The sequence below is a fragment of the Elgaria multicarinata genome, chromosome 2, assembly GCF_023053635.1.
Source record: "Elgaria multicarinata webbii isolate HBS135686 ecotype San Diego chromosome 2, rElgMul1.1.pri, whole genome shotgun sequence".
In the NCBI taxonomy this organism is placed as follows: domain Eukaryota; kingdom Metazoa; phylum Chordata; class Lepidosauria; order Squamata; family Anguidae; genus Elgaria; species Elgaria multicarinata.
Window position 1 is genome coordinate 104,659,192 of NC_086172.1, and position 26,266 is coordinate 104,685,457.

The window sequence follows — 26,266 nt, forward strand, 5'->3', positions numbered from 1 at the left end:
CAGGCTTGAGGGAACTCTGGCCAATATGCCCTCATGTCTCCCCACCTCTGGTCCATGGGCCCATCTACCCGCAAGCTTCCAGGACACTAGTGGGTGATGGAAAAGAGCTGTACCTGTATTAATGCAGACAGGCAGCAATGGAGGAGCATTGCCTGTGCTACTCTGGAGCACCACAGCACATTTATTTTTTTCTTCTTTCTTTCTTTCTCAAAAGAAAGGGGGGAAAGCTTATTATAAAGGAAGCTGGGTAATGTGGGAAGCGGTGCTTCTTAATTGCTGACCACTGCCACTTCTGCTGTCCCCACCCACCCAGAGTAGCACTGGTGGTGTTTCCTCCAAGCTGCTACCTGTGCTTCTCTGGGCTGAAGCACCAACAGAAGTATCAATACTAGACAGCAAAAGATGTCCCTCCAGGGACCCCAGCTCCCTTCCTCAGAATAGAGACAAGTGTAGTATCTGTAGAAGCCAGGGCTCAGAAGGCAGTCCTTGTGTATTATAACAGGGTCCAGGATATGCCAGAAGACCGCCTCCCCAAGCTTTGCTTGAGAAAACAAATGAAGAAGGTTGACTGGGCTAACTTCCAAAAACCTTGTACCGGATATTTTACTACATCGGGAGCCCAAAACTACATTGAGAGGCTGCATATATGGAATATGGAATAGTCAGGACTTAAATCTAATCAAAGCTTCAAACCTTTCTCAATGGTACTACTTCTTTAAAATAGATCATGAAAGAGTTCAATACCTACAAACTGTTACTTTTGCTTTTTTGAGAACCTCATTTATGGAATTACACTTCCAAACCATGCCCACAGCATTTTTGGAGGGAAGATATAGACATGTTCCAAGAAAACTTATGGTTCTGTATCTGTGGCATGGAAGAGGTAGAGGATATCTCACATTATTTACTGTACTGTCTCGTATATAAAAATTCTAGGGAGAGATTCCTGGAGCAGTTTTGGCATCCTTACATGGGGAAAGTACCCATGTGAAAATTTGCTGTTTTTTTTAAAAAAAATAAGATTGCAACCCTTATGTTACACACAAAACAGCTTTGTTTGATAAAGCTGCAAAACATATTTATGCGATCATTATGAATGCTATTGCAGTGGAGTGTGCAGGTAATTCATTAATTTGATTTGTGATTACATTCTGTTATTGCATGGTGTATTAAGTTATTTTCTTTGTAATGGCTATTAGTCAAATACAATAATATTTTCTGAGGACAACCAAAGAAGAAGAAAATTGCTGTTCCCTGTGCTACTCTGGGCAGGTGGCAACAGCAGAAACAAGCCCAGGAGCCCAGAGCAGTGCAAGTGGCAGTGCTTCAAAGTGGTTGCTCCCTAGTTCCGCTCTAGTGGGACGCCACCATGCCTGCAGTTTGGGGAAGCCACTGCCTGTGGTGTTCTGAGTTCTTCAGCCCCTTTAAAATATCGTTCCTTCTTTCCTGGCACTCAGTGGAACAGCTGGAAAGAAAGAAATGTTAAAGGTGCCCCAGAGCAGTGCAGCTGATGCCTGCAGTGGGACACAACATTTTTGTGCCACCTTTTTAATTCCACAATGCCCTTGGCATAGTGTTGTTTCATCAGGGGCACTGAAGGAATTAAAATGCTGATACCTACTAAATGCTGGGAAAGGGGGGGAAATAAAGGGGGCGAGGGACCCAAAAATAATATTGATTTGGACATTCATGGGCCCTGCCAGTAGTCCCTATACCCCTTGTACAGCTTTCTTGCCCATCTACCCAGTTCCTACAGCCTTCCCCTTGCCATATTTTCCCCTGTGGCTCTACATACATACATACATACATAACTGATTAGAGGCATTTTGAAATATGTTCAGCAGTATGTAAATCTATTAAATACATAACTAAATATTTACCTTCTGCTACTTTTATGTCCTAACTGGGCCTACAACAGTCACAGAATTGACAACTCCATTCCTCCCTCTTGGGAATTCTAGAAGGATCACTATTCCTTTTTTCAGAAAAGCTTTAGAAAATTCGACCTGTTAGTGGACCTACTGCTATTATATGCAAAATAAAAATAAAAATCCATCTCTCTAGTGATCCCATAGCCTTTCCCCTCAAAAAAGGCCTACATTCCCAGTCAAGAAATACAAGAAAGTATCAAATTAGCTCTGATACTTTCATCATAATGATAACATATAAAACATGAGTGTGGAGTGCAGTTCCCACCAAAGATCATTTATTGTAACCTAAATACCACCAGTCCCAAACAGAACCTTGTGGAATTCCACTGATTATGCCCCTTCATTCTAAATACTGTTGGTTTATTATTGGAGCCACAGTTGTGACTCCAATAGCTAAGGGGATCAGTAAAATAAGGGTTCCGTAAGGTTAAATGGAAATCGGCCGGTGGGGGGGGGAGGTAGGTTGTTCTAACCTTAATAAAATTAAAAGGGTTTCACAAATCTTCCTGAAAATTGCATGTGCCAGAAAAAAAATATTTCAGGAAGACTGGTTACAGATTAAGGGAGAAAGAGCAATTAACAGGAAAAAAACAACAAAAAACTTGGAAACATGGAAACATATGTGGGAAACCTTTTGTGCCCATCATTTGTAGAAAGACTTTAACTCCATATTTTAAAGATTGAGGTTTTCTTATTCTCTTTCTATTGTGGTTGGTGGAATGGAATTTCCTTTTTTAAGAAAATTCAATTTCCTTATATTTTTAAATAATTTTTATTCTATAATGAATCTTAACGTGATGCTCGGAATGTTGAGGGTTGGGGAGGAGGGAAATAACTGAATATACCCATCATACCTAAAATGAAAGTACAAAACAAAAGGAAAGGAAAGGAAAGGAACCTCTCGTGCAAGCACTGAGTCATTACTGACTCTTGGAGGGACGCCAGCTTTCGCTGATGTTTTCTTGGCAGGCCTTATAGTGGGGTGGTTTGCCGTTGCCTTCCCCGGCCGTTATTCCCTTTCCCCCAGCTAACTGGTTACTCATTTTACCGACCTCGGGAGGATGGAAGGCTGAGTCGACCTGAGGCGGCTGCCTGAAACCAGCTTCCGCTGGGATCGAACTCAGGCCGTGGGGAGAGTTTCAGCTGCAGAAACTGCTGCTTTACCGCTCTGCGCCACACGAGGCTTACAAAACAAAACAATAAAGTAATAAAATCATGTATATTTTTATGTAACCCAAAAGCCTGGGGTGAGGTGCAAAATCTCCTAATTGGTCACTTATACGCAGGGTGGGTTTTGTTTGTTTTTAAATACATGATAGATACAATGAATCTGTCTTGTCTTGCATGGGAAGGAGGCTATTACTTTAACTCAAAAATCTGAATTTTTACTACCACTCTGCATTTGCATGCATGGCAGAGGAAAAATGTGTAGTGTTTTTTATGAATCACATATTTTAAGTATTTGTGAACACTGCTGGAATAAAGTCAATAATGTACAACTGAGAAAACTAACAAAATTGACTCTTGTCCTTTAATCAGCATATGCGAAGAACATTGTCCTGTAGCAATGCAAAGTATATTTGTTGCATCCTTTTTGAAGGCTTTTGTTACCATGTGGTATTCTTCAGAATTCTAGCTTAATTCAAAATAAAATGTAGCAGTGCATAGCCAAGGTATGTTTTTTAATGTAACCATGTCTGTGTCTTCATCATCTTTTATGGTGAATATATAACGGTATTGTAAGATAGACCAAAGCAATCATTCACAACTTGATAGCTCCTCTTAGCTTTGCTGAGCGCCCTCTTGGATTGCTTTCAATATCCTTTGCCTGGGGAGTAAGCACTTTCTTTTGTATAGCCGTCCATCTTGAGTTAGCATTCCCACTAGACAATTCGTCCTCTTCCTCATCTTCTGGAGAATTTTTTCCTACTTGCCTGATCCTCTGCCTTATACTGAGATTGAACTTTTCTGACATATCTCTTCCAAGAAGAAATCGTTTGATGATACGATCCTCTAATGAATGGAAAGAAAGAGCAACAAATCGCCCCCCAGGTTTTAGAAACTTTTCAGCTGCCTTTAATCCTGCATAGAGTTCATGCAGCTCATTGTTGACAAAGATACGCAAGGCTTGGAAAGTTTTGGTTGCAACATGCGTTGGTCTGTGAAGCAAGTCTTTTCGAGCATACAAAGCTGTTTCAGGGAAAGCTCCTGTTATTGAGAGAGAGAGAGAGAGAGAGAGAGAGAGAGAGAGAGAGAGAGAGAGAGAGAGAATATTACTCCCTTGGCAGTCATACACTCAGAAATTGCCCTTTGTTACTATCTTTGTATTTACTACTAATTCCAGTAAATGTCAGGAACTTTGTGACTGCTGATGTGTAATGATAGTTGTCAACATTTTAGAAGGCCAGTGATCAGAAAGTAGTGACAAGTATTTCTGAATCTCCTGGTTAATCAAACCAAATGCAAAATTTCATCCTCATTTCTGATCAACAAAAATTGCATTTTGCTGGGTCAATGTGAAGAATCATTTTCAAACTCTTCTTTGCATATATCATCATCAGACATAGTGAGCATATTTATTCCAACAAATCAGTATCATTATATAATCATAGCTACCCAAATGTTATTTTTAAGCACACTTGGGTTAGAAGGACCTGATTAATTCTCCACCCACCCACCCCCCTATTGATTGAAGGCTGCAATTATCAGGTCATTCACCTGCCTTACCTGCTTTATCTGCCATCCTAGGAAGGCACCATGAAATAGGAATTACAGTCACTAACTGCTGCAGGAGGGAAGGCAGAATTTACTTAGGTGCCCCCAGCCATGAAAACCTAAGTCATTTTCATTTCATTTTATTGCTTTTTATCCCACCTTTTATCCTCCAAGGAACCCAAGGTGGCTAACGTGATCCTCTTCCTCTCCATTTTATCCTCACAACAACCCTGTGATGTAGGTTGGGCTGAGATTCTGTGACTGGCCCAAAATCACCCACTAATTTTCATGATCAACTGGGGACTAGAACCCAGATCTCCCAAGTCCAGCTCCAACACTCTAGTCACTACACCACATTGATCCACCCACATTGCTCTCCATGACATTTCTTTTGGTTTTATTTTTGTCCCATCAACATGCTGCTTAAAATGGCAGGCTGACACAATTAGTCACAAGTCTATCTGGTGGACAGACATTACACCCTGCTGCTTGAAATGTCATCCTTTACTAGCAAATAATGAGAATGGAGGATGAAACTTGGGCATTCATCAAAGGTCTGCAAGTTGGCATATGTTTACCTTCCACCCCAAAATGTGAAGTATTACTAGTAAAAGTCTACATTCAAATGCAGAAAATGTGTAATTCTTGCCTTTTGTAACTCCTAAGTGGACAAGGCAAACTCAGACACTCCCTATGTTGCTAGTTGCAGGGTTTTAAAAAGCCAGCTATATTAGTATGGTCTACTAGACTCTAGAACACAGGTCCTCAACCTTTTTGGACCAGTGGGAGCTCTCACAAAATAGCTGCTGTGAGTCACCAAAAGAATACATTTCCCTGATGAAGTTAAAAGAAAAGTAGCTTGCCCAAGAACTTAAATATAAGCAGAGTTGGAATTGGAGCTCCAAAACACAAAACTATTCTTTACTTGTACAAAGCGCAACAATATCCATTCCACAGAAAGTAAAGTAGTGATATACAGAGACACACACAAGGCAAAACACCCGCTCATATCACACATTCACCAACCCCCCCACAAAACCCGACAAAAACCACACACACCACCCAAGCAGCACACCGCCCCCCAAGCAGCACACCCCCCCCCCCAGCTCTAAGCAGTCAGTGGATCAAATTTAGTATTTTTTCAGTATACAAAACCCCAATACATGGTTAAGATTATATCTTCAAACATTTTAACTCACCATATACAAAGTTGCTACATAAGACATTAGCCCACATCAAAAATGTCATGAGCAGCAGCATGTAAGGCTCTGGGCCCATACCCAGAAGATAGCCAACATTTTCAGCTTTGAAAGTGGCAAACATCTTTTGGAGGTGAATATTGGCACTTTCAAGGTATTTTTCAGTGGTTTTTGTTTCCGCACATGCAATCATAGTCCAGCAAGTAAATATGAATGCACAACGCCGAGACACTGGATCTTTTTAAGTGCATTGTTTTCAGTCTAGAAGGAAATCTGAGAATGCAAGTGATGGCTCACAGTGAATCAGACCATGTGATTAAAATGGTGATCTCTCCAGTGGACTTCTTTACAAAGAGTTATTTTATTTCTAAATAACTATCAACTGACATTGCATAAACTTGGATGAGAACCACTGCCTGCTGATGTATATTTATTCATTCATAAATCATGTTTAGATACTAAAGTTGTGTTTCTATATGAATATGGATATTAATTGCTATATAGAAGAAACAACAGTCTATTCATAAGAAAAATAATATAAATAGATGTTTTGTTAGCATAGAAAATGATTTCTTCAGGTACTACCACACTTCTTTAAATTATCATTTCCGTCCCATCATAATTCCATTACAAAAATCAGGCATTGGCATTATTTATATTTCAACTGGTAAGTGTGATAACATTTTCAAAATCTGCTTGCCATCTTTCTGCAATATTTAAGACTCACATATCATATTTATTAAAAACTCAAGCACATGGAGCATGCTCAAATCTAAGTTGTTCTATTGGAATAGTGTACTAGTGGCTCAATATAGAGATGCCATTTTTAGATATAAGAGAAGACATTTACAAGTACTTCTACTTTTCAGTGATCTCTGTAACATTCCAAGGTTATTTCAAAATACTACCACAATAGTCTGGGGTCTGTTGCTAAAATCATTTCCACATGGTTGCTGCTCTATGTAGTTGCTGTAACATTTGAATCTGCTTCAGCTGCATCACATGTTAAGCAATCCACACCAGTGCTGAATATCTTTGGATCCAGCATGGCAATAACATGGATGCTTAACATACGACCTAGCTGACCCATAAGGGGAGTAGACACAAACATTAATGCAGTTGCAAGAAGCCCCAACCATGCAGAAGTAATTTTCCATGATAATCATGACAATGAAGTAGTTTTTGAATTAGTTAAATGAACTATAAAATGATGTCCCCTGATCCATGCATTAGATTATATGTATTCACCCAAGATGGTAGCTGTTATTCAGCAGAGTATATAAACCTCATCTGTACAAATAGATGGATTGGTTTCTTCTTTCTTGGCATAACAGCCACATCCCTTTGAAATCAAGGGACTGATGGATCTTCAATTATGCTTCCTTTCCAGGCCCTCCTCCCTGTCCCCTTGACTCTACAGAACATAGAGCCTACGCATTTACATGAAAGCACATATTGTCATTTCCCACTTGCCTACAAATGAAAGAAGCACCAAATGAAAGAATCAGCTAGGAACTTTTTGTTAACACATTGTTTATTATCACTGAATGTATTTGTGGCATTTAGTCTTTCATTTCCTATACCTGGAAGGAATAAAGAAACAGACAAAGGGAAAATTCAGCAAACTGAGCATAGAAGGCTATAGCCTAAATGAATCAAAGAGATCTAAAATAAAAATCACATAGCAAGGTGTATTTCTCTTTCTGCTTAATAAATCTAAAAATATACTTTCATTTGAAAGTCAAGTCCCTTAGTTTAATGCTGACTGAAGCTTATACCAAAGGGGGAAAAGTGATTCTTCCATGTATAATTTAAAGATCACTGTGGTAAGCAAAGTGAACAGTTTTCAGAAATGCGCAAGTAACTATAAACAGTATCAATGCAGTCAATACTATTGGGGTGTTCTCAAATGAACCACATGCTTAAAACCTGGCTATTCAGGATTATCTGATACATTATACACACTTCTGTGTGTGCATGAAGTGTGCCGCACCATTCCTCATCCTCTCCTTGACTTTTATTAAAAAAGAAAAGGCTCCAAATCCTTTGGCTTTTCCTCATAGGGAAAGTACTGAAATCTCTGGTTAATTATGGTGTTCTTTTCAGTTTCTTTTCCAGCTTTATTATATTATTTTTCAGATGAGAACACTAGAACAGTATAGGTTGTCTTCTAAATGTGGCTACGCATATTTGATGAATAAAAATGGACACATCCAGGAATACCTCTGAATTTAGCAATAGGACTGGGCATTCCCTCTTCAGGAAAACTAGCCAAGGAACTATCCACCCCCCTGCATTTGCAATACATTTGTCAGAGTTGGCTGTCCTCCCCTTTTGCAATCAACAACACGGAGACTCAAAGCTTCCAGCAATTATGGTTTTATTAAGCTAAAGGCAAGCCTTTCTACAATGCAGATTCAAGGAAGTTCTCAGGCTGCCCTAGGCTCTGGACGACTAATCTAAGATCTCTGTTAGGGAAAACAATCTATGTAGTGTAGTGAACACCCAAGGTCAAACTTGCCTCACAGAAATGCCCCTCGCTTAAGCCAGCTCCCTTCTACCCTGGCTTCTAAGAGTGGCTATCCTGGCAGAGTGTCTTGTCCCCGTCCCTAACTCTGCCCGCTTCGCCTTGCAACGTCCTCTAGCATCTCTCAAGCTGTGCTCCTCTTTCGTCTCCTCCTCAGAAACTTTTGAGTTCTCATGGTGGATGCGTAAAGTGGCCATCTGTTTGTCAAGAATTTGGGAATTATCTCTCCCAGCAACTTGGGGCTCTGGGGGAAGTACCTCTCCTGTGTTCTGACCTAGCTGTTCCAACTCTGATTCAGAATTGGAGTTGTCAGAAATCTGAAGGGACTTGAGCATTTAAGAAATCTTATGGCAAGATATTTCCTGTTTCCCAAAGGCCTAGGCTAGACCTCATCCAAGCCCTTATCTGAGAGTGAATTCGGCAGACAGGTGTGCTCCTGTGAGGATACCATTGAGAAACAGATGGAGTATGTGAGCCAGACAGGAATGACTGTGAGCACACATACAGGAAGTATAGGGGCATGTCTACACCAGCCCTATATCCCAGGATCGTTCCTGTGCATCCAAATGCCACACAGGGGATCCTGGGAGCAGGCAGGGATGATCCCTCCATTTTCCTGGGATAACCCTTATGTGTAGAAAGGGCCTAAGAAGCCATGCTTTTATGAGGCACTAAAACAAGGTGTGGTGGAAGGGGTACCACATCTAGAGTGTTTTAAGTCTGATACAGGAAGGAGAGTTTTGAACCATTAGGAAGGATGTGTTAAGAAGCTTAGTATCCATCTCTTCTTTCCAAAGTGTCACATCACAAAGAATCTAACTGGCCTTTGACACTGCCCAACCAGTGCTCAAACAGTGTCAAAGTTTCCTTCAGCGTGAAGGACACTAAAATGTCTGCTACATTCAACCAGAAGGCCCTCAGGGAACGACGCCCATGGTTAATTTACGGAATTAAATTATATACAGTTCGCTGCCACAAGATGTGGTGGTCACCACCAGGCCTTGTGGCTAGACAGATTTATGGATATTATCTACAACAGCAAAAGAGAACCTCCATTTTCAGAGGCAATGAGCCTCTAAATACCAGTTGCCAAGGGACAGAGGACGGATGTTGCCTTTATGCACTGCTTTTGTAGGCTTTGTGTTCTCTGCTCTGATTTCAGAGTGGCTCCCCTTGCTCCACTTCGTTGGATTATCCAATGGAGCTCCGTTCCGTTCTTGGATAACCACTCCAATTGGGGTGGGGGTGCTTTCATAGGGAGAGCACACACACACACACACACACACACACACACACACACACACACTTCACTCCATTAGAGCAAATGGTCAGGGAATGCAGCAGATCTCTATTTTTATAAACTGGAGATTCACAACTGTGCATCAGCAAAGTAAAGGATAAAAGCTCCCTCCATAAATACACAGGAGTGAATTAACGCAGAATCAGGTTTTGTGTGTGTGTGTGTGTGTTTGTGTATTGGGGGAAGTATGGTTTGAGGGGAATTATATAAAAAAAATCCCTATAAATCAAGGGATGAAGGGAACTATTTCAAACTTGGCATGTCTAAAGCCCTCCTTAAGATCTATCATCTTACCAAGTTTTATGGCATTATCTTTAAAAATGACGGAGATGTAAGCATTTTTGTTAATTGCAATAGAATACAATAGAGCAGTTATCCACAAATGGAACGGAGCTCTGAATGACCTTTGCTCTGCACCGTGGGTATCCGACAGTTTTAAAAACATCCCGTAACTGCACTGAAAGTTCGGAACTCCGTCAAAGCACCATTGGACCCTCAGATTTTTGGTACACAGCAACACCTCTACTGGCTACTCTTTTAAACAGGACGATGGCCTAGATGTTCCCTTGGGTCAAATCTATCAAGGCTCTTATGTCTTCTGACTAGCTTGGCAAGTCCCTTAGGACTGGAGTTGCTGAACATCATCCCCTTTGGGGCAGCCTGGATTACTATCAGCCCCCAGCAGGGATACAACTATGGAAACTTATCTTCCTGAAACAAACTTAAATTAAAATTATGGAACCGACAAGTTAAATGACAGATAAACTACCTAAAGAGAAAGGACATAATCTATAGCTTGAATCCAGAATAGCCCTTCTGCAAATGGTGGTTCCTGAATAACTTCTCCCTGCTAGTCAAGGCAAGCTTGTCCCGTAGTGGCGATGATTCAAGCAGGGATGACAGCTACAATGGCCGTCTTAAGCACTTCTTTGATAAGTGGGAAAGTGAAACCTACATTATTCTAATAAGTAAGTAAGTGATGGTGGCAGAAAATTTGTTTTAGATCTGATCAAGGGTGGATTCCTGCATTGAGCAGGGGGTTGGACTCGATGGCCTTGTAGGACCCTTCCAACTCATTCTATGATTCTATGATTCTAAGAACACCTACAGCTTGTTTTAGAGTCCTTTCAGTGGCAGTGATAATACCAAAGAAATCTTACTCTTCCATTATCATTGTGTCTGCTCAGTTGTCCCACAGAACTTCTCTGGGTGGTGAGAGGGCTGCTGCATCTGAGGCCACAAGAAGAAATTGATAATGCAGTGGATCACTATGACCAAGTTGCTAGGCACCTTTGTATATATAGTTGCTTGCATTCATTCTAACAGTTAAGGCCAGGCCAGTACCTTTGGCACCTGTTTGTCTACTTTTGTTGGATACAACTTCAAGCTACACAACTTTTGTTGTGTAGCCTGAAGACTTGTCAGAATTGTTAGAGGGGTGAGCTCGATCCTTGTCCTTTCTGGCTTTTATGAACAGCCAGAGGTAGATTGGCAGACTGAGAGATAGGAGGCTTAAACTTTTCTTGCGAGATAATGTGGTCCCCACAACCTTAAAACAGGCGGTCAGGCAACTTCTGAGGAAGTCCAATAACAACAACAACAACAATAATTTGTTACCTGCCGCTCCCTCTGGATCGAGGCGGGGTGGCGGGTAACAAATTATTATTATTATTATTATTATTATTATTATTATTATTATTATTATTATGAGAGGACTTTCTCAGAAGTTGACTGACCGCCTGTTTTAAGGTTGTGGGGAATCCCATGGAATTGAAAATTACCAGCACTTCTCAAAAGTTCTACTCCTGGGTGAGGTGCTCAACCATGTGGCAGCTTCGAATTTAGGTTTTTATGGGTGATATGGATTATTTAGATCCATTTTGAACTACTTTTAGGCCTAGTATTAGAACAGAAACAGCACTAGTCTGATTGACAACCTAAGCTGAGAACTGGACAGGGTACCTTTTAGCAGTTTTTGATATCATCAAGCCATAGTATCCTTCTGGAATGTCTGACAGGGATGGGATTTAGAGGCACAGGGTTACTATTATTCAGTTACTATGATTCCAGAAGGTGATGCTGGGGACTCCTGCTCAATGCCTTTGGCTGTGGCTTTCCTCAAGGTTTCATCTTGTTCTTCATGTTGTTTAATGTATACATGAAACCATTAGGATAGATGCTACAGGGATTTAAAGGACACTTTTTCCTGTACAAATCTGCCTATTAGGACCTCCCTATCTCTGAAGTCTGTCTGTCTGTGACCAGGGAGAGGGCCTGAACCAATGTGCTGGAATTCCCTCCTAAGTGAAATGCATCTTATCCCCTTCCCTTAGGATATTTTGAAGGATAACAAAGACCTTTCTTTTAAGAAGGTCCCCGGCCCTATAAATAGCTGGCAGAGATGTCTTCAAACTACTGCAATGAGGTACCAATTGTAATCCTGCCACTTTTTGGTTTTATAGTTTGTTTTACCTCTGTTTTATGATGTTTAGGTTTTGTAAAAAAATATATTAAAAGTGTTATTGTTTAATAGTGATGTTGTTAAACTCCTTCAACTATTTTTTAGGAAAGGCAGGGTATAATTCTTTTAAATAAATAGCTATGCTTAACTTTGCTGGAGTCAGCCAGGAAAAAACACACAATAGAAATTATTTAGGAAATTATCCTATGCATGTTTGGACAGAAAAAAAGTTGTACAACTCCCAGCATCTGCGAGATGAAGGATTTGTTTTCGTTTAAACATGCATAGGATTGTGCCCTTAGTGGTGGCTTTCCCTCTAATCTCAGTTCTAACTGGGTAAATTCAGTCAGGAATAGGGTGACTACTTATATATCACCAAAAAAGAGGGCACAGATTTGTATAAAATTTGCATATGCTGATTTATATATAAAAATGCTAATTTAGAAAGAACTGTTATAATTTAAATATAAATGTAATTTTATAGTGGGATAGACTGTGACTATTGCTGATGGGCAACTTTAAGGTTCTCACTTTTTGAGGTTCTTTATCTTTAATCTGTACTTGGAGAGAAATGCCCTTCAAACAAAGAACACATTCAAATAGAGGACTCTCCTCTGCAAAAGAGGACACATGGCCAGCCTATATTTCATTCTTAACCACTAATCTAGAAATATTGTTGGATCCCCATAAAAAGTCCATCTTGTTCTGGCCTTTCCACAAACAAAATCACATTGGCAGTGGAAGAAAAATCTTGCTTGGTAACAGGCTTTACTACAGATAATAATAGAACCGAATTTGTATGGGAAGCATGCAGAATGGATTTCATTCATAAAAATGCCACGCTTCTGGCAAGATGAATGATTTAAAATCCCAAGGAGAGAAATTATCTTTTTTAGTTTTGGGATGCCCTGATGTTGCTTACACTTTTTAAAACCTAATAGATTAACATGTTAAAATGCACTGAAACTTTAAGCTTCTGAATGAAATTAGCAACGTGCTGTGCCTGCGAATGGGCAGCATTCAAGTCCCCTGTGTGAGAGAGTGTGGCAGGCTTTAAAAATTAATTCTGAGCGGGCACCTGTTTACAGGAATTTCCTGTTGAATCTGAATCACATTTAATAAGTTTCAGTGACGCAGCTTATGTCCTTTTGTCTAGGATCTCTTAATAAATGTTAATATACCTGGAACTCAAGCAATATTGCAGATTTCAAACTGTTAATTAAAAGTCTATGAACTTAGAGAGAGCTGGATAAAACTAGGTTTATCAATCAAGATTTTAAACTCTCTGTTGGCCCTTAAACTTTAATTCCCACCACATTAAGTTCAGTTGATCTCACTCTGATCTGTCAACAATTCATAAAACTAAATAAAAGCAAGGAAAATAAAGTTACTATATAAAGCTATTGAGTACCAAGGAAAACCAGCCACCTAAATGAAAGATTAGAAATACTTTAGGGAAGACTACAACAGGCACATTGAGATGTCCAGATTCTTTTGGATAATTAGACAAATGTCCTTTGATACACTGATACCTTAGGTTGTGGCAGACATTTTACGGCTCATGAACAAGAAAAAAGGTTGTCTCTGTAGTCCAGTATGTTATGGTACTTTAGTAGAGACTATCAAATGCCTTATATCATCTCACAAATGAATATGAATTATTTTATTGGTGTATGAGTTATGTGAATATTCCCCCCCTCAAAGGTAAAACAAAAACAAAAAACAAAATAGCAACCGCAATAATAATAATTTTAAGGCTTGGAGATCCTGCAGTACTGAGATTCCTGCCTATGTGTTGTGAGCTGTCTGATAATGGAGGAAGGGTTCAGCTTCTTCTTGATAGGGTTGCTGTTTGGGAATGCTGTTACATCTGGCACTTTCTTTGCTGCTTTTTACCAATGGGCTGGTGCGCCAGGTGCTGTGAGCCTCCTAGACAAGGTTTTACAAATGATTATATCCATGCTTCACTACTGCAATGCATTGTTTAAAGGGACTTCCCTGTTGGAAGCTTAACTCGGTTCAAAAATTAAAACGCACCAGCTCATCTGTAGAATGGCATCGGTTATACGAATTGCATCATATCATTTTAAAAACAGTTTCACTGCCTCTCTATGATTTTATTACTTACAAAACCGTTTATTTGGGACTAAGCTTTTTTCAAAGACTGCTTGTGCTTTAAAGTCATCTGGTGGAGCCCTTCTCAGAGCTCATCCACCCGCTGAGGCCAGGCAGGCATCAACGGGGAAATGGGTTTTTTTGAAGTGGCACCCTGGTTTTGGAATCTGCCCCGCCGCCTCGCCACATTTCTATGCCTGTCACCTACAGTCATGGTCTTTCAGGGCCAGATAAAAACTTTATTTTTTATTGCAGATGACTATGGGAGCGGTATATAAGTGTAATAAATAAATAAATTTTATTTTATTTTATTTAAGGATTTTTATGCCGCCATTCAGCCAAAAAAGGCTCTCACGGCGGCTTACAAAAGTATTTCTTGACAGTCCCTGCCCACAGGCTTACAATCTAAAAGACATGACACAAAAGGAAAGGGGATTGGGAGGGAGGAGGAGGAGGTGGAAAAGGAAAGCAAACTCAGGCACTACAATCTTAGTTGCAAAGTTCAGCAGTTACAGTTGACAGCAGGAGGGAGGGGGCTCTCAGCTGGAGCTGGACCCAGGCATGGTGGAGAGGTGCCTGGCTGCTGCTTCCTCCCTCACTGGTGGCCTCTGCAGAGACAGTTGGTAGCAGGAGGGAGGAGGCTCTGAGCTGGAGATGGACCCAGGCACGGTGGAGAGGTGCCTGGCTGCTGCTTCCTCCCTCACTGGTGGCCTCTGCAGAGACAGTTGACAGCAGGAGGGAGGGGGCTCTCAGCTGGAGCTGGACCCAGGCACGGTGGAGAGGTGCCTGGCTGCTGCTTCCTCCCTCACTGGTGGCTTCTGCAGAGACAGTTGGTAGCAGGAGGGAGGGGGCTCTCAGCTGGAGCTGGACCCAGGCACGGTGGGTCCAGTACAAAATAAATTTTGTACTGTTGGAATTGGACTGGGCTGTTGTCATCTGTCACTCTGTGGTTTTTAAATGTTTTTATTAGTATTTTTATGTCTATTTTTTAAAGCCACCTCAGACAATTCTGGAGAGGTGGGATACAAATCTGTCATATCAATTAATAAAAAATAAATATGTACAAAACCGTAGTATCGGCCTTTCCAATACACCTCTGAGTGAGAAGTTGAGGTAAAGGTTTTCAAGAGAATTTGCTTCATATATAAACATGAAACCAAGTGAAGAAGGCATCTACTTCCTCTATTTAAGGGACAAATCACCTCCTATCCTGGGATAAATTATCTGCCAGCAGATGGCAATGTCCATTCTTCAGAAGGTTTTGAATGCCTGAGTTCCTATATATTCTCTGCAACCTGACAGCCAGTAAAACATTCACATTAACCATATAATCCATCACAATGACAATTTGAAGGGGTCTATTTGGTCAGGAACTTTGTGCACTGATAATGTGAAGATGTGGACTGAGAGTGGTGATGGTGGTGGTGATGGAAGGTTTTCTGATGTATTAGTTTAATATTTCTATGTGATACCTCTTAATGTGCTCTCTCAGATAGGAGATATATTTTCTAAGTGTTCTCCAAATGGCCCTTCCTCTGCATGCTACGTCCCAGGTACGGGGGAAAGACTTAGAAAACATTTTCGCTATCTGATTACAAAGTCTGTGTGAGCCTGGAAGAAATTTTGCTGCAAGAGAGATTCCTGCATCTTTGCAGAGAATAATGTGATGTTGAAGGATTGATTGAAATGTTATGGTCACTCATGAGGATGAGTTGAATGCATTTTAAAATTGAAATTCTGTTGACTGCCATGTACACTTTTTTTAAAGTGTCTCTAGCCATTTCTTAATGATGTAAAAGTGATAGTAAGATAGCACTGTATGCAAATGAGGAATTAACAATTATTTTACAGAATTGTGTGGATCATTTTTAACTGCTGCTCCACCACCATTGACACATACAACAAAATCTTATATATGATATTGTCTACTTAGACCCACTGAATTTAATTGGATTATTCCCAGGTAAATATGTATAGCATTACAGCCACAGTCACATAACTGTGGGTTTGGGAAAGGGCCTCAAGATACCTTCTGATGGATCATCTAAACATTCTCAATTTTTAACAATTCTGATTACAGTAAGCAATCAAAATAGGAGGGCATGTTGCCATCTCAGTGTGCCCTTTTTTTTTTAGTCTGCTAACTGTATACACATATTCAGTGATGCGCAGAAATGGAGGCATAGAAATAAAGGGTGTGGTCATTCACACTTGTGCAGTTCCATAGGTGCATGGTCGAAAATAGCCACACACACACATACACACACACAAAATGGAGTAGGAGAGAAAAGGGAGGGAAGAAAGTGGGGAGGTCATGGTAACAATTTTGGTGGGGGGGGGGTTCTTTCCTGCTAATCCCATAAAAATCAGTGAGGGGAAAGAGCAGGGAAAGAAAGGAGGAGGAGAAATGGAGTGTGAGAAGGTAGGGAAAATGTAGTAGAACAGGTCCTACGATTTTAAAGCTTCTCCTACCAATAAGAGATATAGAATCACAGAATCATAGTAGAGCTGGAAGGTGCTTATAAGGCCATCAAGTCCACACACACCCTGCTCAATGCAGGAATCCACCTTAAAGCATCCCTGACAGATGGTTGTCCAGCTGCCTCTTGAATACACCTAGTGTGGGAGAGCCCACAACCTCCCTAGGTAACTGGTTCCATTGTCATACTGCTCTGTCATACTGCTCTATCAAAATCTGGCTTCCTGTAACTTGAGCCCATTATTCCATGTCCTGCACTCTGGGATGATCGAGAAGAGATATACTACTGCTAGTTTGGGACAAACATGTCTTTATAGTGCCTGGAAATTGGAAGCACCAGAAAGTCATCATAAAAGTAGTTTTGGGAATAATGGAATATTGAGGGGCAAATAGCCAGCATAACAGATTGAGGGGCGGATCTTATATGCCCTCATGCTTGAGCCAGACATTTAAGTATGAAGTTAAAATGCTCATGTTACTACTGTAAGTTACTACTGTATAAAAGTTTCATCCCAGGATACAATGAAGGAACAGCTTCCTCCTGCAACTGAGTGGTATATACACTTTGCATGCAAAATATCCCAGATTCTATAGTTGGCATCTCTAGTTAAATGAATTTCAGTTACCAGAGTTGGGAAAGATCACTGCCTGAGACCCCAGGAAGTTGTTGCCTGTCAGAGTAGACAGTAATGGGGTTGATGAACCAATAATATGACTAACAGGCATTTTCATATATAAATTCACAAACCTCCAATGAACATGATTATGGCTGACTTTAGTGAACTACGAAATGGTTATCTCATGTCTCCTTCAACCAAATGGTATAAAAATCAGAGAACATTCCTAGTCAGCTCATTAAAGACCTGAATGCACAGTGAAATAATTGCAACATGGCTGCGTTGCGCACTGGATGTTCCCCATGCACCCAGATAACAGCTGTTATCATGTACTCATGGGTCTGTGAGAACTGGCCTGAAGCTTATTTGTTTATTCTCTGTTTTCTTGAAGTGGTTTCTAGAATAAAAATATAAAATCATCACAAACAACAATCAAAACAATCACAGCAAGATATTAAAAAACCAAATGCCTGGGGAAATAAAAAAAGGGCTTCACTTGGCACTGAAAACAAAAGAAAGATGGCACCAGGCCAAACTGCCTAGGAACGTAATTCCAAAGGCAGGTTGCCATTACTGAAAAGGCCCTGTCTTCAGATGGTGAAATGGACTTGGAGCAGGATCTCTGAAGCCAATCTTAAACTTTGGACATATTCATGTGAGAGCAGGCGGCCCTTCAGCAGTCTCCAAGGTCTCCAGTGAACAGCCGCCAAAATCATGTTTCAGTCAGCTCATGTTGATGACATCCGTGAATGAACTATCCTATGACTCATTTTGCCTTAACAATAGAGAAATCAGCTAGTCGGACTGGGAATTGGGAGATCTGTGTTCTAGTCCCCACTCAGCCATGGAAACCCACTGGATGACTTTGGGCCAGTCACAGACTCTCAGCCCTGTTAATCTGGTGCTAAAAGGGTTAAATTATGCTGCAAGAAGAAGGCTACTTCAAGTGAGATATGGATGATCTGATCTGGAATGGGGTGGCTTGAGTGAGGGTTTTGGAGAGATTTACAAGAAGAACCCCTAAAAAGACCCAAGACTCATATCTGAAATAGCCCCAGAAGTATATTCCATACTCCTGAGCCATGGACATGAAGACCTTGAAGTTTGATTCTATGCTAATCAATGTTATACCAATAGCTAAGACTTTAGCTAAGATGTGCAGGACTGTCTCTGAAGAAAGGGAAAAAACCCACAGTGGACATTTTAAAAAGCGGCTTCTCAGAGTACGGCCAAGGCCACAGTATGCTGTGAGAGTGTGTGAGTGTGCTGGCAGAAAGTGGAGCATGCTCAGATGGTGTCCACTAGGAGGGAAAGTTATTTTGAAATCTTGTGGTAGCACCTGCTGATAAGAAATGTCCTCACTCGAAGTTGGGCATGAGAAGCGACGTTACTGAGCAAACAGGACACCTGGAATATGACCTAACATGACCTAATGAGGAACACGAGCTCAAAGAAGATGTCTTATACGCCAATCAAGATAAGACACCCATATAGCAGCCATGTTGACTGGGACCCCATGAGTATAGCACGTGAAATATTGGGAAGGGGGAGACACCTAACTTCTGATTGGTGAATGGGTGGTCTAATCACTTATTCATGCCAATTATGATTGGAAGATGGTGGTCTCATCACTCATTGACCCCCACCTTTGAGCCAGAACAAGTGTATAAAAGCACAGGTAGCGGAGCTGTAAGTTTAGAATTTTTAATTTTCTCTTCAACTTCACCTCGGACTGGAACTTGACGGAGCTGGGTAATTATGAATCTCTTTACAATTTTAGAAGTTGGGACTCAGAGTATTTTCCTGAAAGTTGGGACTTAGAGTACCATTAGCCTCTAAGACTTGGATTTAGTTTCTGAAGCTGGAACGTGGAGTTATTTCCAATCTTTAAGTTCTCTGACTTTTACTTTTACTCTTTACATGCCTAGAGGAACTTTAGCATAGGTTTTAGATTCAGATAGTAAGCTAAGAGAAAGCATAGAGAAGGTTGACTATTATGTTTTAGTATAGTTGAAAGAGTTTAGTTTAGCTTTAAACTGCAAATAGTAAACAGAAGCGGATAATGAGAAGTCATAATAATGCTAGAAGCTCAAGCTGTTATCTTATTAGCTAAATTTGTAATACCTGCTTTTGCAATTGCAATTCTTGTATTTAATCTGATATTTAGATTTTACTCTCTTTTCTTGTAACCACACAGAGAGAGACTGTATACCTGTATAACCACCATGTTTAATAACCACAATTTGTTTAATTTTGCAATTTTTATAATAAATAGATTCTTATTTACAATCATGTCTGTGGTGATGCTTATCGGCTGGGATTAAATGTTTGTCTATTTGGATTAGTACTGGTTACCCACTGGGGTGTTTCAGACCCATTTGATGTAGGTCCTGAGGTTAAAAAGGACCAAATTTACAAGCCCAACCCACCTCACAGGGTTGTTGTTGTGAGGATAAAGTGGAGAGGAGGATTATTATGTACACCGCATTGGGTTCCTTACAGGAAAAAGAAGCAGGATATAAATGCAATCATAAATAAATAAATAAAAATTGATATTTACTTGCTGGGCAAATGTGGCATCTTGCCACTTAACAAAATTAGGTGATTGCAGTTAATACAGAAACCTTGTCATTTTGGATAGTTGAGGGCTTTTCAATAGCAGTGATACAACATTCCCTCTGCTCTTGTCACCCGAGGTTTCACCTTGGTAGACAAAATTATAAATGTCTTCATGTAAAGTCTATTATTAAACTAATCAGCATCCAACAGTATAAAAAGAGAGAGCATGTGGAAAAATAGCTGACATCAGAGCAGGATAGACAGGATTAGATCTTGCATGATTTCAAGTACAAATAGATCCCTCTGGGACTTTGCGGATTAATATTTTCTCTCTCTCAGATGCGGCTCAGAATTAATGAGGGTACCTGCAACAATGCTAGCAAGCTGCTGAGTTCTGGTGATGGGGTAGATGCTGCGTGCCTGAACGACTGCTGAAGCTATTTTCTTGGCGTGCTTCTCCTCCCCATATGTTCTCAGGATGGACGCAAGTGCCTGTTGATCTAAAGCATTCACAACATCGGCAGCGGTGGGCATGTCAGGATACCTACGCACAAGAACAGCCAATTAGTCCACTGACGTCAGCTTTCATTGACAAGGGGTGAAGCTTCACAGCATTGAGACATAAAGTCAAACACACTCTCAATGAATGCAAGTGCTTCTGAGATTTTACAATAAGAGGCAGAAATCATTTTAAAGCAGAAATAGCTTCTATCGTACAAATCACCCTCTTATTAATTCATATGAAGTCTTTCACCCTCCACCACCAACCTCCTAACATTAATTAACTACAAAAATAGTTGAGATGCCTTATCATCATAAACTTTAACATCATAAGAAGTTGATTAAAAAGAAACACTCTAGCTCAAAACTAATTCAAAAAAGACAAAATACTGCTAAGGCTGCCTTTGCTTGCATAATGCCAGGACATGAACTCATTTTACAAGCAGCTATTTTTCCAAGACATCACTTTGCTTGATCTATTTCCTGATCAAAAAAAAAAAAGAGAGAGCCTTAATCTCTGTGACCTTTTCCCTCACATCTGGTGTTATGAAAAATGATCTTCTGTGAAGAAAATGGGAGGTATTTAATGATCACTTAAAGGTCTCACAATTCAGAAATGGTATACCTTTTCAAAGGATGATAGTAGAAATTATCACTCGATAACATTCCCAGAATATAGGGAATAATGAACATTTCTTTCATTTGACTTTCTCAAAAGATTTGAGGGCTTTCATGCATATACTGCTTCTGATTCAAAATACTGCAGGTTTCTTGCAGACAAGGGTGTGCTGTATAAATGTTGGAGCACCTGAGTCCACAACTGAACAGAGATGTACTGACAAGAGGCAAAGAGACAATTTAGGGCACAATCCTACACATTTAGACAGAATGATGATCTACAACTCCCAGCATTCCCCAACCAGCATGGCTAACTAGGGAATGCTGGGAGTTGTAGGACTTTTTTCTATCTAAACATGCATAGGATAGCTCCCTTAGTCACACCCTGAAAATCATTGCCAGGCAAACCATTTTCTACTGAACTATAAGCTTCTGGCAGTGTTCCAAAGGGCAGTAAGGAACATGTCTTCCAAATTTTAATTTTATCAAAAGTTGCAGAGTAGGAGCCTGCTGTTTCAAAAGGTATCACTTGCATTGCCTCTTCACCCAAGTTATTTTGTTTGTCCTTCTTTTTTCTTTTTTAAAAGTAAATATTTTCATGTGTATGTGTGTACATATATAAACTGCTATCAAATGAGCCAACTTCAATTGGGTTAAAGTGTCTTTCTTTTTGATAATGCTTTGAGTGACAGAAAGTCTATTGAGTCCTTTAGTATTCTGATTTAAAGTTTGATTATCTTCAGTGAGAAATATAAAATCTTGACTTCAAATTGCATTTATACAGTGGCCCTGTTCAGACAACACGCTAAACCATGATGATTAGCATTTTGTACTGAATATTATGGTGTAGCGTGTCATGTGAACCACAACTTCGTGTTTCGTGTGCATAATTCCTAACCATTCCTAACCACAGTTTACACATGCTCACTAACCCACTGGTGCAAAAGGGTTAACAGCCTAACCATGGCTTTGTGTGTTGTCTGAACAGGTCCATTTCTTGACTTAGATTATAGCATTTTTTGGTTATACTAACTACATTTATAGTGCTGCTCTCTGTCCAAAATGATAGTTATACACCAAATCTCTTAGAAGATTCTACAGCTAAACTGTTCTTGTCTGTTTTATTTATTCATTCTATATTTTCTATATGTCTGTGCATTACTACTCTATACATGAGACAAAAGTTCTGTCAGCACTATAATATCTCACCTGGATATATTAGTTCACTGTCATTATCAACAGTGGAAGCTCTAGGGTGTATCTGAAAGTAGTTCACTATTGTCTCTAGAATTCTTTTTAACATTGTGTCTCTCTTTATTTATTGTTGCATATGCTTGCCAGGTTATATTCAGCTGCTATATATATTCAACAAAGTGTATTGTTAATGTAAGCACATAATGTACCATTCAAATGTGCTTCATATAACAGAAGCAATTTAAAGTGTTTGTCACACAGACACTAGTAGGCAAAAGCTATCCATATGGGGCAATTTTAAAATAGATAATGCCTTGAAAGCAGTTTTAACACACGGACTGAAAAGTGGTTTCATTATAATTCCTACAAACAACCTGGAACAAAATGATCATTGGTCTAATTTGAAGGATAAGGGAGATACTTATATAGGAATTGCCTCACAGCTCATACTCCAGTGTATCTTTTAGAAATATTCCAGTACTATGTTGCTTGCTCAAGATTTGCTTTGTTATTATCCATCGTTTCAATTTTAAATGGCAGATTTCGAACCCCTGACCTTGTGAACCTTTGTAACACTCAGTGTAGAGGGGGGAAATGGCACTAAGAAGTAGATGTAGGACATTAAGGAAACTATTTTGCCAAAGGAAATAATAGTGTGTGTATAGGCAGAGGTACATAGAGGTGTGTGATCACAGTTCTGCACCAAGAAAAGGAAATTAAATTCAGCATACTGTTGAGAAATTGATTTCTCGTTGAAGGAAAATGTTTTATCAATATGCACCTGCCACCATCCATCCTCATGTCCAAAGGGCCATCTTTTCGTAGGGAAAAACCTCTTTCTGGAGTATCAAGTTGCATAGAAGAGCAACCAGCATCCAAAAGAACTCCGTCCAGGCTCCCTGGCTGCACTCCAGCAGATGTTAATAAGGCTTCTGCTTGACTAAACTGTCCTAGAAGAGCTTGGATTTGTTGCCTACAAGAAGAAAAAAAGAAAAAAGTATATACACACTCAGTGTCCAGAGAGCAATGTTTAACCATGATTTCTCCCTGATCCCTGGGCATACAATCAACAGCTCCTCTACCAAAAGCCATGGGAGAATACCATCAAGGACTATTCAACTGAGCAGTTTCAATATAGTGTACAGGGTCCCAGAGCTAATAACGTATTTTGAGCATTCGTTCTTTCAGAAGCCTGAAATATTTTTAAACGTCTTCTTCTTTCTTTTTTCTTTTTACTTGTTCCAGAAGCAGCTGCTTAGCACCCTGTCTCCTGCAATAACTTTTCTCAGATCAGATGCTTCTGGAGCACATACCCAAAAGAGGTCTTCTAAAATATAACATTCCCCTGATGAAGAGCTAAATGCACTGGGAATTACCCTCTCTGCATCTCTTCCTGAGTTACTGCTCTTTGCTTGTCTCCGTCCTATGAAGAGGCACACTCAGGATAGTGCCTCACGCAGAAACATGGGGTGGTTAATTTATTCTTTTCACATTCTAAAAGCACAAGTTTGGGAGGATAGGAGTATTTTTTTAAAAAAATAATGTCCCTCGGCTATCAAAAGTTTAGAAAACACAGGGTACATATATAGCTTCCCACATCTACCATGACCTGCTCTTTACTGGGAGTGGGAGCAATGATCCCAACATGGCAATAGCCTTAGAATGCTGCCTATCCCTGAGATGCAAAAGGTTACATTCCAGTTTGTACCTTAGGACAAAATGGAATGATATTTAGCTCTGTGAGAAGATCTTCTGCCTTCTTTTTATCTCCCCCACAACCCAACTTGCCTGGTGAAGAAATCTAGAGCTCTCAAAAAGCTTGTTGGCAATGTTGTGTAGATTTGGTCCTAATAACGAAGCATGAATTTTGGAATTATCCAAAACATACTTCCTATAGCTGCACAGAAAACATAACATCAAGAGAAACAATGCTTGTCCCAAGTGGACCCTTGGTCTGATCCAGCATGGCTCTTCTTATGTTCTTAAGTGATCATACTAGTTTTCGAACTGGTGAAGGCATTTTGTCAAGATCACATGGACGTAACTGACGAAAGCCTACTCATAAATTAACAACTTTCCTGCTTTTGCCAGATCAATACCGGAATAAAACTACAAGCATTGTCGTCGTTGTTTTAACTAGTTAATTAAGATGGTTGAGAGTATAGGTAAGAAATGGCGAGTGAGTGCTGTGTTCAGGCAGTTCCCGGGGACAAGTCAGGGATATAAATATGAATTAGGGATAAATTAAAGGCGTGGGGGGGATTTCCATCTGTCAAAAATACTGAACTTTCATTCCCATGGTGTTTTGTCATCATTTGTCATTCATTCATTTAGTTAATAATAAATTGTACTGGGCAGCATCCACGGGTAACTGTTCACAATTCCGCCAATTCCATTGCACAATCGGAGCCCACTGCTTGCACAACAGAGATTTAGTACTTCCGGGGGCAACCTGAAATGACAGGAAATGCTGATTTCTGCAATGGGGTAGTTCAGCAGAACTCATATAAGGGTGTTCCACCCAACTTCCCACTTCCAGAAACAAGCATTTACGCTCATTTTGGGGCTTGTGCCCAGAAGTGTTAAGTCTTTGTTGCACAAGTGGTAAGACCTACTTGTGCTGTGGTATTGGCAACAGTTGTGAAATAGAAGTGGCAATAATCCTGCTTGAGGAACAAAATGAGCGAGGCTGGCCACTTGCGAAATGGACGTGGTGGTGACCCCACTTGTCACCAATGGATACTGTCCACAGTGGAACACCAAACTGATTTGCATCACGTTAAGCAAGTTCAACTACATCCAAATTTTGGAGAAAGTAAAAGCCATTATACAGGAATTCAAGGTGCTTAACACAAAATTATTTTTCCAAAATTCACCTCTTCCCCATAAAGACTATAAAATCCTGGGTTTTCTACTTTGGAAGTGGAGAAACTGTGACACAGAGAAAGCAATTTTAAGTGAGCTGTACAAGGATGAATAGTAATTAGTGACAAAATTGGATTAGCATTTAGTAAATTCACAGCTGAAGTGCTTATAACTTCAAACATTGATGTTATCATAAACATCATTGCTAGTATATGTTTTATTTCTTTTTTAACCATTGCAAAGCAGCCCATACTTGAATGGCCTTAAAACTAGTATCAGAAACACTTGAGGTGGGGGTGAGAGAGAAACACAAGTAAGAGGAAAAAAGGTCTCAGCAAAAATCACTTTCTCATTTACTATTTGGCAGTTCAAAGCAACGATAGGTAATCTCCAAATCACAACTTTCTATTAATGTCACTTGGGCCATAGCTAGACGGGGCGAAATCCCGGGGTGATCCCTGGGATCGTCCCTGTGTGTCCACATGATGCACAGGGGATCCTGGGATCAGGGAGGATTGATCCCTCCCTTGCTCCGGGATCTCACCCTCCTCTTTAGCCCCGGTTTTTCAGCGGTCTCGGGCTGAGCCCAAGACCACGGAACATGTGGCTGGGCACTGCGGGTTGACCCGGCTCCTCGCAATTCGTCGCAAGGAGCCACGCATGGGGCGCATCACTTAATAATAATAATAATTTATTTCTTACCCGCCTCTACACTTGGAGAGCGGAGTGCCCATCGGGAGTAGGGTGGGGGGGTGGGGAAAATAATTTAAATTAAAAAAATTACTTACCTTTTGCGCACAAATGTTTGTGCACTGCTGGCCCTTTAATTAAAAAATGGCGGGCGCAACGTGTAAACAGAGGAAGGATCTCGCGATAAACACATTGCGAGATCTTCCCTCCTCAGTCGCGTGCTAATAGGTAGGTCTAGCTAAGGCCTTGATGGTCAATATTAGCAACTAACTGCTGACTGCCAACACTAACAACCACATGTTTTGCACTTAATGCAAGGAACATGTTGAAAGTTAAGGCTTTCAAAAAGCATCTTATTATCAAACTTCAAATGGGCAGGTCTGTCTAGAGAGCTTCAAGTGTCGTAATGGAATATTAACATGTATGCCTACAAATGGCGATGCATGTGGACGCTTGCATGGAAAGAGGCTTAAACAGCTTTTCTTTTTCACCAAT

The 26,266-nt window shown here is 40.3% G+C and overlaps 1 protein-coding gene across 1 annotated transcript in view; it reads right to left on the reverse strand.

Annotated features, from left to right (window-relative positions):
• Nucleotides 1–3,224: 3,224 nt before the first annotated feature.
• METTL15 (methyltransferase 15, mitochondrial 12S rRNA N4-cytidine) overlaps nt 3,225–26,266 on the reverse strand; it is a 94,928-nt gene continuing 71,886 nt past the window's right edge. The window contains exons 3-5 of the mRNA XM_063118788.1: nt 22,998–23,189; nt 20,269–20,447; nt 3,225–4,139 (exon numbers count right to left, since the gene is read on the reverse strand). Of these exons, the coding sequence (XP_062974858.1) occupies nt 3,694–4,139; nt 20,269–20,447; nt 22,998–23,189 (817 nt within the window). The 3' untranslated portion in view covers nt 3,225–3,693. The remainder of the gene's footprint in view (nt 4,140–20,268; nt 20,448–22,997; nt 23,190–26,266) is intronic.